The sequence below is a fragment of the Meles meles genome, chromosome 6, assembly GCF_922984935.1.
Source record: "Meles meles chromosome 6, mMelMel3.1 paternal haplotype, whole genome shotgun sequence".
NCBI lineage: Eukaryota > Metazoa > Chordata > Mammalia > Carnivora > Mustelidae > Meles > Meles meles.
In genome coordinates this window covers 138,209,490-138,226,472 of record NC_060071.1, presented here as the reverse complement: position 1 = coordinate 138,226,472, position 16,983 = coordinate 138,209,490, and the positions used below count along the sequence as shown (strand labels likewise).

The 16,983-nt window shown below is 50.3% G+C and overlaps 1 protein-coding gene across 6 annotated transcripts in view; it reads right to left on the bottom strand.

The window, feature by feature from the left end:
* DPF3 (double PHD fingers 3) overlaps nt 1-16,983 on the bottom strand; it is a 268,632-nt gene that overhangs the window by 69,240 nt on the left and 182,409 nt on the right. For 5 of the 6 annotated variants that reach the window (XR_006818793.1, XR_006818792.1, XM_046009580.1 and 2 more), the window contains exon 7: nt 15,769-15,906. The exons of the other annotated variant lie outside the window; for it this stretch is intronic. Coding sequence is in view for 3 of the 5 variants with exons in the window: in XM_046009580.1 (XP_045865536.1) it covers nt 15,769-15,906 (138 nt within the window). In the remaining 2 variants the exon portion in view is untranslated. The remainder of the gene's footprint in view (nt 1-15,768; nt 15,907-16,983) is intronic. 6 annotated transcript variants of the gene reach the window in all.

Below are 16,983 nucleotides of genomic sequence, written 5' to 3'. Positions count from 1 at the left end.
ATAGAAAAACTTACCTGGGGAAGGCAGAAGACAAAAGCTTGCAGAATTACATTATAGAGAGTTAATCCATTTATCAGTTGCTATTTGGATTGTTTAATCAGTTTCTAAGTCATTGATTTTCATCTTCAGGGAGGCAGACAATTCTCTGCAAAAAAAGGTGTTGGCTGTTGGGGGCAGACAGAGGAGGTGGCCACACCTTATGGCCTCTTGGGTGTGGATTTTTATTTTATCACTCACTGCATCTCAAAGACACCACAGGTCATTAAAAAACGGTTTTGCAAATAATCTCTAAAATCAGTACCCCTGCAAAAATTGTCCTCTAAAATTTCCATTGCCCAAATCCAGAAGAAAGCTCCTTTCATCCCTCTCTCTCATCTGCCATCTCCAACATTTCTAGAACTCTCAAGAAAATCCAAGCATGTCTATGAAGCAAATAAACTTGGGATTTTCTCATTAGGAGACTATCCTAGAAATCAATCAAAAGGGGAACAGGAAGAAGTGGGGTGTATGAAATTCCGGGGCTGAGTGTAAGCCAGAGCTAACTTTCATGAGTGACAGGATCTAGAAAGAAAATATGGAGATGCCAGTCACAACTCAGGTAGGTTCCCATACAAAAAGCGATCAAAGATCAAAGACGTCCACGTGTATCATCCCACTAAAAATCTCAGGAGCCCCAGCCTCACCATCTACCTCTCCTGGTCTTTTAGGGACTTCCTATCATGTCAGGTTTTCTCTCCTTTCACAAAATCCTTAAGCAACCAAACAATCTGGTTTTCTCCAACACAGTGTATGCCTTGCTATTTATGAGGATGAAGTAGAATAGAGTATAAGAACACCTGGGTGATTCTTCACGGTCTTTCCCACCAACAAGACCATGGGTAGAATACCCTCATTGAATCAGGGGCTCCAATACTGCAAGAAGTTAAAAGTTCAGAGATGATCTAGTAGGGCAAAGCAGATGGTGATAGAGAAATTGGTCCTGTGTAAAAAGAACAAAGGAACAGAATTTAATTCATCTAATGAAGAGAAATTTCTGAGAGGGCTGAATCAGAGCAGGATCCCCACATATATCTGTGTTGGTTGCTGGCCATACAAAGTGCCTGGCCAAGGGGGTAAAGAAGGTGCTAAGACCCCAGTTGAAGGCCCTGTTGTGTGGAGCTGTGACATGTCAGGGCTGGGGGAGGGGAGGGGTACGATTTTAGTCTAGCCATGACCCAGGAGAGAAAGTGACAGTGAATACCTATGCTTCATTTTTGGCAAAATCCTACACTCTTCTCGTAACAGTGAGCTCAGAGCCTCGTTTCATCTTGGTCAAATGGTGTAGGGTTGATGAAGCAAAAGCTTCTGGTTCGCATACTTTTTGGTATTTAGGATTGGTTTCAGGGTGAGGGCTTTCCCATAGAGCTCTCCCAGGTCCCCAGCCAAAAGGACCAGTCAGGCCTTGGGGAGGCCATTCTCTTGACATCACTTTCTGACCCTTCTCTTCTTTCTACATGGGTATACCTGCCTCAACTCCCTGTACTGAATGATCTCCTCTTTCAGGTCAGATACCCTGTCTAACTCATCACTGAAACACCTATAGGCCCCGCACCCAGGAAATGGTTAACCACAATGCAGAAGACGAATGGCTTAGAAAAGGATGGCAGAGATGTGAGCAGACAGCCTAGTGACATCCCTGGGACATCCTCCTAGTGGGGACAGAGCACTGTGTTTGTTTTCCCTGTGGTAGAGTTATCTGTCGCTCTGAATATCATTCACGACACGGCTTATTTCCCAGGTCCTCAGAGAGAAGTGCTGGTCCACGTCCGGATGGATTGGTCAGTCATCTGGCCTGGTGTCAGGTCTAGCTCTCACAGTAAACAAGAATGGGTGGCTGAGGGCCCTGGGTTGCTGGAAGAATCACCCCACGCACCCCTACTATGGGAGGGAAAACACCATCTTGTATGCAAACATGTAGGAAAGCATAAGACTACAATTCACTGTCCTTGAGAAGGGGACGCCGGCTTTCTCCTACCCATGCAGCCTCCCTCTTATTAAACAGTTTCTTGAAAAGAAAGAGAAGCAGACATTTATTATGCTATAAAACCATGACGGATCTTCCACTGGAGGTTTTACGTACGTTGTTTCACTGACTCTCACAAAAACATGGTAAAGCGGGGATTATTTGAAGATGATGTAACTGAAACCCAAAGAGATTATGGTCTTGGCTTCACCTCTGGGTCGTCTATGTCCCCAGAGACTCTGTGTCCTGGAAAGTCCAGAGGCAAACACTCCCTGGCCACACCTTGCATATAAAACATTTCATAAATCTCTTTAGACTCAACTTGATTCACCCAATACATCATTTAGGAAGCCCAAAGGGATAAAAATGATTGAGGTTGGCCTGATAAGAGCAGAAATTCTCTTTGAACTTAAATTTCATGTCCCTACCATGGTAATCCATACTGGGCGATCCCGTTTATTGTCCCATTCTCTGTGAAAACAGTTCTACAGAGAATTCCAGAGGCTCTGGAAGGAATTTTTTTTTAAGTAAGGCTTACACCACAGCTCTACTGGCCTATGGCCTGACCCAGCCATGAGCAATTTCCTGGTACCGTGTATGAGATCATTATAAAAAGGATTTTACTATAAATAGGAAGCTCACACAGACCTTGCAAGAGGGATTTAAATAGAGAGTCTGCTTCTGCTTATGGGAAATGGAGTCCCACTTCATAGAATAAGACAACAGGAGGGCAAAGACCCGAGTGGTTTCTCGATGGCAGCGTCCATAATGATGGATTTGGTTTTCTGTTGATTAATGTTCATGGGCTGAGATCATGTAAGAGATACAAGGAAGCTGCCAAGAAAATAAAGTGAGCCTTGAGACTTTAGGAATTTACCTGGGGGAGATAACTCTACAAAGCTCAAGGGGTGGGGGGGATGGAAATCAAGAACAAAGTTCATGAAGAAACACTCACACGCATGCACACATATATAAATAAATAGGAGATGGGAGGGAGCCTTCCAACCAAACCAAGAGAAAGGAAAAGCCAAGCCCCAAAGAGTCCCACACCACCACACTCAGTTAAGGGTGAGCAGTCCTTCTGGAAAGGTATTTATAGTCCACTTCCATCATGTCTCTGGCTAACAAGGCCCCAAATCTTCCTTAAAACTACCACCAGGCTGTCTTTTCCCCCTTGGGTCCAATCTCGGCGGCGACCTGCCTGCCACTCCAGAAATGGGAGGCGTGGCGAGGACAGTCTGGCCACCAGCAACAGCCCCCCATCCGGTCCTGCCAAGACGGAAGCTGCATCCCAAGTGTCCTAGGGAAATCGGAAGCAAGCCAGAAGTTTAGCGCCGCCCTCCCAACCCCACAGCCCATCCACAAAAGCATGACTTCACATTCTGAGCAGACGCTCAGACCGCTTGCCAGGGCCTGGTGCGCACAAACACGCGGCTGTGCTCCATGCCTACCCCCCAGCCCTGCCGCCCATGGGCTCTCTCTTCTGGGCCTGCGAGTTGGGGTGTGTAGCTCTTGGGGAACCAGGGGGCAGTGAGAAGAGCCCTCCAGGAGGAGCCCTGCTTCTCCTCGCCCTTCTCACTGGCTCCCCACCACCCTCCCTGGCTGACTGTTCCCATCCCTCCACAGGGCTGACCTGTTTCCATGGCAACCGGAATCCGGGGCTCCGGCAGCCTCTGGTCTTGCCACCTGTTATTACCTCATCTCTCAAGTGTAAAGCATCCTAGCCAGGGCCACTTGGCTGTGCAGAGCGCGTCTTCAGAGGACGGAGGAAAGAAAAGGGCCGAGGAAAGAGGGAACGCAAAGAGGCAGACCCAGGCTGGCCACCCAGGCCACACACATGGGCCAGGTCCGGCGAGAAGAGGAAGGGAAGGCGAGGAGGGAGGGTGGACGCCAACGTGCCTTCCCTGCAGAATCAGCGAGCAGGCCTCAGCTGGAGGCCATCACCGCATCCCGCTACCTTGTACCCAGCCTTTAATGAGGGCTGTGGGAGGGGCGGGCGGCGGGCGGGCGCCAGGGCAGCTGCACACAGCTCTGCGCGGGCCCACGCCAAGCAGGGCAAGGAGAGGGTTAAAGGAGCAAGATAAAGACTGTGGGGAAGGCTGGACCAGAGGGCAAACAGAGCCTCAAAGCCTGGATAAATGGCCTTAATTCTCATGCTCTTGCTTACCCTACTCCTTACGTGTTTACTCATATAAATTATCCCCAAGGCCTGACACCTTTCTTCACTGCTTCCCTAGAACTGATGAAAAAATAAATCCTACAGATCCAAGGAATAAAAACGTTGGGATTCCATTCAGGCCCGTTCTTCTTGGCCACTCAGTCAGGCCCCACCCCAGGGCTCCAGAAGGAAGACAAACGAGGCCGACCTCCCCCGCGTGCGGGAAGGCAAGGGGACAGCGGAGGCCGGCAGGGAAACAGACACGGGAGGCCACTCCCCACCCGCCCGTTGGGCCGCCAGAGTCCTCCCCGGCAGAGAACTCGCTTCCCTCAGCGGCCGCTGTGCCCCCTAGCGCTGGGGACGAAGTGCATGTAGGTGAGGTTGAGAGGGGCTGCCAAGGCAGAGCGATGCCAGGCGCTGAGGTCAGTCCCCCCCGGCAGAAACGAAGGCCAAGGCCTGATTCAGAGTCTTCAAGTTTACGGATGGGTCTAAGTCCGCCGCAGGCCGTGGTGTCAGGACAACAGGAGAAAGGATGGGCTGAAATGGCAGAGCGAGCTGCGGGAAGCTGGGAGCCGAGCCAGTCGGACAAAGGCACAGGAGGAGGAGCGGGCTTCTCTGAAGAGGCCCCGGGCCCCGGGGTGGCCTGCCTGCCTGGCTAGGGGCAGAAGAATATGCTAGAGGACACTGTAAGGTCCCTTTCCGGCCTATGATTCAGTCATTCTAATGGGGCGAAGGGAGAATCAGAAACGTGACGTCTTCCAAACCCAGAGGGACCTCAGCCTCTCATCACTGGTCACGCGCGTGGCCGCGTCTCTCTCCCTGTCTGCCGCGAGCTCCCTGAGGGCAGGAGCAGTGTCCTTAATGGCGGAATCCCCAGCACCTGGCACCGTGGCCGACACCGTGCTGGCCAGCAAATATTTCAGGAAAGGCTGGACAATCTTCACAGAGGCACTTTGGACAAAACAAACATTGAGGCAAAGGGAAGTCAAAGCCTAAGAGTTGAGTGGGCGTCGAGTGTCCCCCGAGGACCGAGTGACCATTCTAAGGCACTGCCGACATCAGTCCTGTTCATAACAGGGACAGAAAGAGGGAGCAGCAGCAGTCACTGGGGACACATCGGAGAGAAGAAAGCTGTGGTGGAGAAAGCCAGTGGGCCTTCCCTCCCTCAGGAATCCTCTCCCTGAGACATTTCTTGGAAAACCAGGATGGAAGGAGTGACGAATTCCCAGACTTGGTTGGCTTCAGAGCCCCTTGAACCCCGTGTTTGAGGGCCTCTCACCAGGGACCCCACAGAGCTGGAGAGAAACAGGCTGTCTTACTATGTGCCTGAGGGGCTGCAGAATCTTTACACAAGTTTTTGTTTTTCTGTTTTGTTTTTTTTTATTTTGACAGACAAAGATCACAAGAAGGCAGAGAGGCAGGCAGAGAGAGAGAGAGGAGGAAGCAGGCTCCCTGCTGACCAGAGCGCCCAGTGTGGGGCTTGATCCCAGGACCCTGGGATCATGACCTGAGCTGAAGGCAGAGGCTTAACCCACTGAGCCACCCAGGCGCCCCACAAGTTTTAAATGCGGTGTCAGTCACCCCACTCATCCTTGCATCTACTTCTTTTCTTCCATTTTTGTGGAGTCCAAAACTCATACCATTAGACATACACCTTGAGAACACTGAAGCCTAAACGCTGTGCTGTGACAACAGGAGACATGTCCGCTCACATCGATGTCTCCGTCCTGACAGACATTACTTGGTTAGAGCTGCGATTTGCCGGGATTTTGGACAGCACATCCCCAATTCTGGGCCTAGGTGGTCACGTGACCCATCGGCCATGTCCTTTGTGATCTAGCCCCCCGTTTGGCAACTTTGGGATTGCCACTGAGGCTTCAGAGAAGTGAGGGAAAAAACCAAGCAGAGCTGATGACTTTTTGCAGGGCTGATTAGGGAAAGCACGAGAAGATATTTCAATTTTCCAGTGGAAGGTCATGTGGGTCAGTTCATGCCCTGGCGTAGCAACTTGTTATTGCCACCAAATGAGTTAGGGGAAAGGAGAAACGTTTAATCTGAGAGTAACTATGTCAGTGGGGCTCTGAATGAAGTGGAGTCATTCCCCTTAGAGAATTGCAGGACATCTCCACGTTTTAGAGCAGGATAAGCCTCATCCGTATAAGTTGTCAGGATATTATTACTGTGATATTAGAATTCAGCAAGTCCCTCGGTCTCCTGTTCAGCCTTGCCTCTCTCCACCCCTCCTCACCACCACTTCCGGAGGACTCGGCCATGTCAACCCCAGCAGCCCACAACGGACCAGCATTTTCTAGGTCCTTCGGACTGAGAAGCAGTACTCAAGATAATGAAAAGGATATGCCTCTGGTGTCAGGTCTGAGGATTAGGACAGAGTCAAGAGACCACAGAGCAGAAGGGAAGCCCAGCCCAGGAATGAGGGCCCAGATGGGGGACACACCCAGAAAGCAAGCCAGGAAGCCACTGCTGAGAGCCACAGACACGTCGTTTGCCATCCTAGGACAGAACTTTAGGGAAAGAGTGAAAACCAAGTCTATCCCCTGGGTTTCACAGTGCAACCTGGTTCCTGGTCAGTCATCTTAACTCAGTGAATCCATAAGAAAAAAAAAAAAAAAAACTGAGCATCAGTCTCCAAAAACTGGATTTCTCTAAGGCAGTGGTTCACCTGGGAACTTGTTAAAAATGCAAATTCTAGGTCCCTCCGCAGACCTACCGAGTCCAAACTCCTGTAGGAGGACCCAGCAGTCTCTGTGCTAAGGAACAGGTGATTCTGATGGGCTCAAGCACTGCTCTATGACCACACGCATGTCCCATACATGTTCTGTTCATGCTGGGCTTTTTATGAATTGACTTATTGACTCTCACGTAACCCCGTGAGATAGACGCATCAATGTTCTGATTTTACATAGATGACTCTCACAGCACAAAGAAGCGAGGTAGCTGTCACGGGTCACATGTCAGCAAGCAGCTACACTGGCTCCCAGGCCCACCAGCTACTACCCTGCCCCGGCCACAGAAGCCACACACCCGAGGGAAGTCAAGTCAGGGTGGATGGCAGGCCTCAGGGCTTCTCGAATGTGAGTGCTGTGCAAACAAACCAGGTAGGCTTCTCACTAAAATTCGGATTAGGATTCACTGGTCTGGCTTAGAGCCTGAGACTCCACATTTCTTACAAGCCCCCCCACTGGGTAGTCAACCGTCGAGGTTTGCCTGGCACTGGGGGGTTCCCAGGGCACAGGACTTTCAATCTCTAACTGGGAGTGTCCTGGGCAAACCTGGAGGAGTTGGCCACCTGGGTCCCAGCGGATGCTGAAGCTGCTGACCTCACTTTGAGAAGAAATAACGCTGACCCTCAAGGTGAGAAGTTTGGATCGTATTTAAATGCATTATAAGTTCTGAGAGTGGAGTATGGCATAATCTATTTTATATTTTAAAAAGACCTGGGGCACCTGGGGGGGCTCAGTCGGTTGAGCGTCCGACTCTTGCTCTTGGCTCAGGTCTCAACCTCACGGTTGTGAGTTCAAGCCCTACATTGGGCTCTGCGCTGGGTGTGGAGTCTACTTAAAAAATACATCTTTTAATAAAAATAAATAAAAAGACCACTTTGGCCAATCCATGGAGTAAAAACAGGCTAAAAGACCAATCAAGAAGTTGCAGGGATTCTAAGCAGGAGCTGGTGGAGGCCAGGAGATGAAGAAAGGAAGATGGCCTTGGAGTCTGTTTTGGAGGGGAAGCTGATACAGGTAGTGAAGGAAAACAAAGCCAAGGATGAATCCTAGGTATCACTTTGGGCACAGCACTATGGTTTTTAAAGAACAAGGTCAGAAAGAGAAATATACTAGAGTTAAGACAGGAAAGACTGCGAGAGTCACAAATGGAAGATGCAGGGAAATTACTGAACTACGCGATGTGTGATTTTTTTTCTAGAGTGAGATTCATTTACGAATTAAAATCTCGGGCAGAATTTGTAATGGGGGGGAGTTTCACATAACACCACAAACAGCTAAAGTTAGTTCTGAAGATTAAACATGCTTACCATGGACTCAATTGCATCTCCTCCAAAATGTATATGTTGAAACTCTACCCCTCCGGGTGACGGTATTAGCAAGTAGGGTCCCTGGGAGGTGATCAGGTTTAGATGAGGTCATGAGGACAGCAGGAGTAGTGCCCTTATATGAAAAGACACCAGAGAGCTCACTTCTCCTGTATCAAGGAAAAGCCATGCGAGGACACAGCAAGAAGGTGGCCATCTCCAACCCAAGAGGAGAGCCCTCACCAAACACAGACACAGCAGCACTTTCATATTGGACTTCCAGTCTTCAAGACTGCCAGAAATAAAGTCCTATTGTTTAAGGCACTTAGTCTCTGGTATTTTGCTAGGCAATCCAAGAGAAGGGCCCATTAATACGTTTGTTTCTTTTGAAAAGCCACTGTGCGCTATGATGCACTCCACAATTGGCCTACAGGTGAAAATTAGGAGATACCACTAGGATGAAGATCCCATCTTTGAAATTAGGAGCCATCACTTGGGGTTCCAATGTCCTGACTTAATTGAATGGTGTCCAACTCAAGCACATTCACATCTCAGCTTCCCATCTTGCTAACCATGTAACTTGGGGCAAGCGATGCCACCTTTCCAAGCTCCAGTCCTAGCACGTGCTTCGTGGGCTGTGAACTTTATACGAGACAACAGTGCAAAGTGCCCAGCACCTTAAGCCTTCTGTCCTTTCTTCCCCTCTTAGGTGAAATAATTTTATTTCTGATAAAGGCGGGGGGCGGGGGGAGTCAAAGGCCTAAAGACACTTCCCAAGAAGTGACATATGATGGGAGAATTCACATTCAAGCTCCATGTCTGTAAGCACATCGGCTGGAGTCCGTGTGCCTTGGTGTCCTCTAGGGGACACAGCACCCACCTTCCTCATGGGGCTGCTGCGAAGAGGGAATGAGAGAAACGTGGCCTGCCTAGCGCAGTGTCTGTCTGACACATTCAAGGAACGTCAGGAAGTATTACTGTCATGGTCATTACTCAGGACGTGAAACTCTTCAGTCCAGAATCTTCTAGGTAATTGGGCCAAAATGTGAGAGAAATCAAAGAGGCTCCCGGGAAGGTAAGGGGGAATGGGGAAATGGGATAGTAAATATGGGGATGCTACACGGTTCGCCTCAGCCCCACGCTTTCCCCTTCTGGGTTTCCTGCATCCATCTTACTTCCCCAATTCAACCGGAAATTATCCTAGGGTTAAGACCATGTGCTATGTTTTTTTAAAGGCCCAATTATACTTAGCCCCACACATGAGCACATGCACAGTAAGTGCTCAGTAAATACCCATGTTTCGCCTGTGTGGGACTGCGGTCCTCCATCTATGGTTTAGCAAAGGATGCACCAGGGCCAGGCCGGGCTCTGGTAGGTACGTCTGATGCCAGTGAGACCCCCACAGGCAGTTAGCTTCCCGGTATCACACAGCTACAGACAAGCCCTGATTCAGATTAGCCATCTGTGGTCACAGACATGCTCTGCTGGTCCGAATGGCACAGAGACGGGATATCAGCATTCGCAGTGGGCAGGCATGGTGCCAAACACCCACATCGTCTCGCTGAAGACCGGCAGCAACCCCAGGAGGTCAGTACAGTTACTCCCCCATCTTACAGATGACGCAACAAAGGAGCACAGAAATGTGAGCGACTGACCCACAATCACACAGGCACAAGATGGCAGAGTGGCAATGTCGGAACTCGGACTCTGGCCTGGCCAATTCCGTGGCCATTCTCCCAGCCAAAAACCCTGAAAAATTAACTCCAACTCTATCCTCAAGGCCAGAGGGAGCCCTCAGGTTGCTCTTTGCTTGCTTCACAATCTGTAAACTCTTTAGTTAGGTAATAATTCACCCGAAGAACACCTGTGGTTAGTTTCCAAATTCATTCTTCAGGAAGTGAGCAGCAGCTCGCTTTTCCAGACAGAGCCTTGTATCTGAATTTTCTTCTCTCTCCCCTGGAACAAAGCCTGAATTTCCTGTGTCAGGGTTGATAAGTGGTGGATTGTGTGTGCTTTATGGTTTCTCAGGCACCTTCAGAGTGATCCAAAATCCTTAAGCTTGTGTCAAAGGCAATTTTCACTCTCTCTCCTAAAGCTCTCTTCGTCGCCCCCGGGCCATATGCTAGAGGACAGAGATGGCAGGAGACTGACATCCCTTAGATCTTCCCCATCAGTGTAGCAATGACATCATATGCTTCTTTTAGGTAATTTGCACATTATCAGACTAATTTTCAGATTATCTAATCAGCCGACATTACCCTTAATCAACTCAGCTCTCCTCTTCCAGTCCCGCAGAGTACAATATGCCCTCCAAAGGCGTGCTAGTGTGGGGCCTTCTCTTCTCTTGGCAGATACTGAAAGCCTACCTATATGCCAGGCACACCATCCCTGGGCAGAAGACAGACACCTCTCAGGACCCAGGACAACCCGACTTCCATTGCAGGGACCCGAGACACAGGCTTGACATAAATTTTATCGATCCATATTTTTAAAAATCACTTCCCTCTTAGGCGCGCCAAGTGTGTTACAGAGAACATTTTCTACTCATTTACACTATCAGGTAAAAGAGATATACCATGGGACAATTAATACTATGTCAAACAACTTTATAAATCATTTGTCCTTGCCTTCTAGTAATTGCTACTGTGGCTCTCCTTTGCATACAGGATGCCAGCTACACAGCCTGGCATATAGATGCTTCCAATGGCGGCTCCTGCTCACTTTCCCACCGTTCTTCCAATGCTACCGTCAGACCCAAGAACAATCCCTTGTCTGGGGTATTGTGCTGTTTCATACTGTGCTGTTTCATCCCTGCCTTTGCCCCTACCTGGGAAGCCCTCTCCCTCCTGGGAAGTTCCTCTTGAATCTTCCAGAGTTAACTTGAATGCCCCTCCTCAGTGAAGTCTTTCCAAATCCCCAATGCAGTGGTTCTCAAGCTTCTGCGTGCCCCGGAGTGCCCAGTAAACTACAGATTGCCACGCCCACCCTCAGAGTCTCTGTCTCGGGTCTGGCGGAATCAAGAATCTGCATTTCCAACAAGTTCCCAGGGAATTCTGACGTCACACTGGGAGCATGGCTGCCCTAAGGGGTACAAAGCGTGCCATGCCTTTGAGCCCTTGGCCCTTCACTATTCTAGACACACTCCATTACACACTCCTTCTCAGGACAGAGATTAAGACAGTATCTAGCACAGAGATACAGCCAATAGATGGATGGATAGATGGATGGACAGACAGATGCGTGTATTAGACTGAATTTATTTACACAGCTTTTCCACTGGTACAGGACCTCATCAGTGCTCACACCCACCCTACCTCCCAGAAAATTACCTTGAAATCATCACTTTAGTAGATTCCCACTGTGCGTGGAAGATAAAAGGAAGTTCAAGAAAAGTTGCAGCATGGTGAGCATGGGTCAAAGAGTTCGGAATTCTAATCCAGTTCTCTCTGCTACCCTGGTCCCGCAGGACTGTTTACCAAAGTGGCATTTCAGAAGTCACAAGAGAATGGTTCTGAGTGGGGCACCTGGCTGGCTCAGTCGGTTAATAAGCGTCTGACTCTTGATTTCGGCTCAGGTCAAGATCTCAAGGTCACACAATTGAGCCCCACTTACGGCTCTGTGCTCAGTGGGAAGTCTGTTGGGAATTCTCTCCCTTTTCTTATCCCTCACCTTGTGTCCCTCCCCCTGCTCACTCACGGTCTCTCTCTCTCTCTCTCTAAAATAAATAAATAGGGGCACCTTCATGGCTCAGTCAGTTAAGTGTCTGCCTTAGGCTCAAGTCATGATCCCAGGGTCCTGGGATCAAGCCCCATGGGCTCCCAGATCAGCCGGGAGTCTGCTTCTCCTTCCCTCTGCCCCTCCCCCATTCATGCTTGCTTGCTCTCTCTCTCAAATAAATAAAATCTTTTACAAATAAATAAATCGTTACCAAAAGAGGGAGAGAGAGAGAGAGAATGCTTCTGACTGGCACCACACGGAGTCTTAACCTGCCCCAGTCCCCCCGCCATACACATGTAGTCTACGTGTGCGTACCGGTACACACACACACACACACACACACACACACACACACAGGTGCAGACACAGGTGCTCAGAGAAATGCAAGAAGGAAGAAGAATCTGGCCTCACACATGTAGGGAGGGGAAGGGTGACGGCTTAGGTAGGAAAGACCCCATCAGAAAAGTACGATCACCCAAGGTGAAGGTCGGAGCTCCAATCATCCCAGCGCTGCCTAGAGTGGAGGCAGAGAGTCAAGGGCATGAAGAAAAGGGGAAAAACCTACAGAAGGGACAAGAGGTGTGTCATCAGGAGAAAATGAGCAGCGAGGAGAGGAACAAAGGCGAGAGAACACGGGCGGGAGGGGCCGTGGACTGCTGAGCTGGCGGCCTGGGGCAGCCTGGGGCTGGGCGGGGAGGGAGGTCAGTGCTGGCCCCCGCAGTCCACTCTGCCCGAAAGTAGCAGCAAGCACAGGCGAGAGCATCGGCTTGGCTGGAGGCACAGTCGGGGGGGGGGGGTGCGGTGAGGGATGGCAGGCGGACCAAAGTCAAAAGGTCTCTCCTGCTGCAGGTGGTGTGAGCACAGATGCCCGAGCCGCGGAAAACTCCTGAGTCGGTAGGGCTGCTTCTCCCGGAGGCCTGCGTGTGCTCTCGAGCAGCTGGGCCACCCTGCGGCTCTGCTAAAGAGGGAGAAGTCAGCATTCCCACTTTGTCAGCGTCCAGAACTTTTCCTGGGGGAGACTGCAGATCAGCCTCTTGGATGAAGCTCTCCTGCCTCCCTCCCCCAGCCCGGAAGCCTTGCCAAGGAGGGATCACAAAGCTGGGACCTTCGAGGCTGCAGAGCTGTCACGTTCAATTCACCACACAGCCCCAGTGGCATTTAGGGGCAGGATGGATGGGAGCCTACCCCCACCCCAAACAGTGGGAGCAGCTAATGACTGGGTATTAATGATGCCGGCAATTAGTGCTCACGAGAAAACGGTCGGGGAGGCCGCTCACCAGGGGAATATGGGAGGGAACGGAGCAGACACTCTCTGCAGCAGACAGACTGGTGGCGTGCACGGTGCAGAGAACCTGGGAAGAGCTTCTGTCTCTCAGATTTGTTCAGGGAAATTGGGCAAGAGGGAAGGAATGGCTTCTGTGGACCCAGCGGCCTTCCTGCCACACCCTCCTTGCTAGCAACATTGGAGTTAATCACAGAGTTCTCAGAGGCATTGTGAGCAGATGTTGCTAAAAAGATGTTTGTGAAGGTTCTGGAACTTTCCTCATGTAAGGAGGCCCCGGATGAACCCAGGAACAGCTATTGCTTTCTATGCCTCTTAAAACCCTGGGATGGTCCGATGAGGCTTTTTGAAGAATTCAGTTTGTCACCAGCAGGTGAGAGGGGAAGGAGAGAGGTCTCGCAGCCAAACTCGGGGACGCATCTCCATCCAGGAGAAAGAGAGACACCATTTCCTGACTAAGCAAGGCCATCTGGCCTCATGGTGAAGACAAGAGGAGACAGAAGACGCTGAGTCACAAGCGTACCCAGGGAGATCCTGGTAGACGGAGGGAAATGGGCCAGCGCACACCTCAGAAGTCAAGAGCCAGCGGGTGTGGGTGCAGGTGTGGGGGAGCCAGCAGGGATGTCTGAGGAAGAGATTTCCTTGATCCACTTCGGGCCCGCAGCGTACCTGGGGGACCACAAGGAACCTTCCTCTGCTGTGGCCATCGCCGTGCATACACACAAAAGAGACACAGACAAAAGAGAAGCTTTCTAGACCCTACTGCATGAGTAAACACAACACAGGGACCAAACGGCTTGACATTTGAGAAGAGACGTAAAGAAGATAAGCCAGCACTGGGGGGACTGGGAAATAATACCGAGTTAACAAATACTTCAGAGAGAGCAACCGTGGCTAATAAATACTTTCCAGATAGCAACCCAAATCAAAAGAGATCATTCTCGGCCTCCTTTGCCAGAAGAGACAATAGGTACACCTAGGCCACTTAGATCAGAGAAGGGATAAGAGGAGAAACAGAGGGACGCAAATGCCAGCTGCCCCATACATTTTCCTTTCTGAAACGCTCAACCACGGGAACCTCTCCCCAGGGAGGGGGGAGAGAGAGAGAGAGAGAGAGAGAGAGAGAGAGCGAGCGCTCAGCACGACTCAGAAACTGGCACAGGGAGGTGGGCCAGCTCTGTCAGACGCCCCTGTCCTGCTTCCCAGGTTCTGTCCAGATGATAAGAGCAGGCAAGGAAATAAGGGTCTGTCACATGAAAGGCTTGAACCCTGTGAGTGAGTAGGAATTAAAGAAGGCATGTGGGCTGAACTGGGTCCCCCCAAACATGTGTATGTTGGAGCCGCAGCCCCAGGCCTCGAGACATGACTCTTCTGGGATAGGTAACGGTGAGCATCCTTCATAGTCACTGGTATCCTTCAAAGAGGAGACTTGGGCACACAGAGATTCAGCAGGGGTGGGTGATCACAGAGGACCACCGTGCGAAGAGGCAGAGAGAGGGCAGATGCCTACAAGTCCGCGACAGAGCCCTCTGAGGGAACCAATGACACGCCGGTCTGGGACCTGCAGCCTCCAGAAGAACAAGAAAAGAAATCTCTGCTCTCTAAGCCGCCCAGTCTGTGGTATTTTGTTGTGGCAGCCTGAGCTCGCTAACTCAGAAGACAACGTCACAAGGAGATAGGAGGGTGGGGTTAGGCAACACGGACACTAAGCCCAAGAGAGGTGTTGGCCAGAGTATGCTAATTATTTCAAATATCCCATGAGTAGCCGATGGACATCTGTTGACTCGGTTGATGGACTAAAACGCGCAGAAGCCACCCCAGATCCTAGAGTCTGATCCCTTTCATTACACTGCATTGTGCGGCTGAAGAATACCTACCGCAAAATCTTGCGAACAAAATAAAAAAATAGACGGCATGTCCACAATTTTCTTCACCTAATGATCTTAGAACGACCCACACCTTGAAACGAGCTCTTAAGACTCCATCATGCCACCCCATTTTGAGTTTTTGACAAGTGCACTCACACCACGCTTGCTGAGGGAATGTTCGAGTGAAAAGCATGGAGGCTCACGGGCGGTGTTTCTAAGGCAGGAGAGCCCTGAACCAAAACTGTGACCCCCTATAACAGTCAAGGAAAAAGATCCAGAATATTCTACATCTCTTGGTGGCCAAGGCAACATTTGAAATGTCCATCTGAATTGACATGCCAAAGGGCTATGCCTAAGTCAGGTCAGCCCCTGCGAATGGAACTTCTGGAGCTGAGGGAAAGAGAGGAACAGGTCTGGCATTGGACAACAGCCAGATAACTGGCTTCCCCTCTGCTTAACACTCACCTCCCTTCCTCTGGGAACAGAACTGGGGTCGCCTCCTGGCCTAGCTCACTCTAAGCCTGGGGCCCAGAGGACCCACGGGGAAACTGGGGTTACATTAAAAGAGCCAAGTCACCACAGGACATTGAAACCAACCCATGGGGGCCACCAAAGATGCCAGAGATGAAAAGAAACTCTCTCGCCCTGCCCACCCACTTCATCACTGCCCCAACCCAACAACTGGAAACTCACGTCTGTGGTTCTCATTTCTGTGGTTAGGTGGGGACCGGGTCTCCTGGTCCTGAGCTTCATCCCCCTCCTCGCTGGCCAGGTGAGTGTGAGCGTAGTGGTAGCTAAGTCCTGGCCGGTTCTTGTAGCGCTTGCCACAGACTAGACAGGAAAAGAGAAGAGGGAAAAAACAAAGATGAGGAACCTCTGCAGTCGCTGCCAGCATTCTCCCAGGCAGTGACTCCCATCTTTCTGCCCCAGAGCTGCGTTTCCCTTGAGACGTGTCTCCCACTCTTGGACAGAGCCAACACCCCAGTCACAGCACGGGCCCAGGAAAAGAAAAACCAGAAAAGTAAAGGATGAAAAGGAAAGTTCATCTCTATGCAGAACACTTGTAACAGTGTGGGGCACATGGGAAGGGTGACGATGATTACAACTTTGAGGGCAAAGAGCACTGGCAGTCCATCCAGTCCAGCATCCCATGGCACAAGGGAGCCAAGTGAGGCCCAGCAAGCCTAAGAGATTTGCCTGGGAACACACAGCTAATTGAGGCAGAGTCACCAGAACTCAGGTCTCCCGGATCCCCATGCAGTGCTCCCTCCCCACCACATGGTGGTTAACTCTGTATAAAGTACAAAAGCTGATACGGATAATATTTTTGATGTATCACACGGTGATCTGTGCTAGAAAAACACGTCCCACTCCTGCCATGAAAACCATGAATCCAAGCCAACACTGGTAGATGTGGCAACCAAAAGCTTGTGCCCTTGGTGCCCCAGGAAGCCTCTGGTACCCAAAAATCCAGGAATGTGTCCTCACGACACGACCTCTCACGTGGACAGTATGAGACAAGGACACCCGGCCACATAAATATGACTTTGTTGGAGCAAAGAAGGAGAAAGGGGCGGTTCCGTTGGTTGGCTGCCCAGTACCTCAGAAGCAGAAGCCCAGCTAAATGGCTGAAGACCAGACCACCCCCACTGCCAATGAAGTTGGATTTAGTGGTTCACTGTTTAGAATGATACGTGTGGCTAATTTTTATTCTTTACCAAATTTAAGTATTTCCTTTTATCCCTGTGTTAGAGCTTTATTACAGGAAAGTCTGATCAGCCTTTCAGCATCTACTAATGTATGACTTTCCTTCAGTTTATTGGTACAGTGAATTATGTTGATTTCCTAATGTTTCTTCTTCTTGGGCCATTCCTATATTCCTAGAATGCTCTCTGTTGGGCAAAAGTA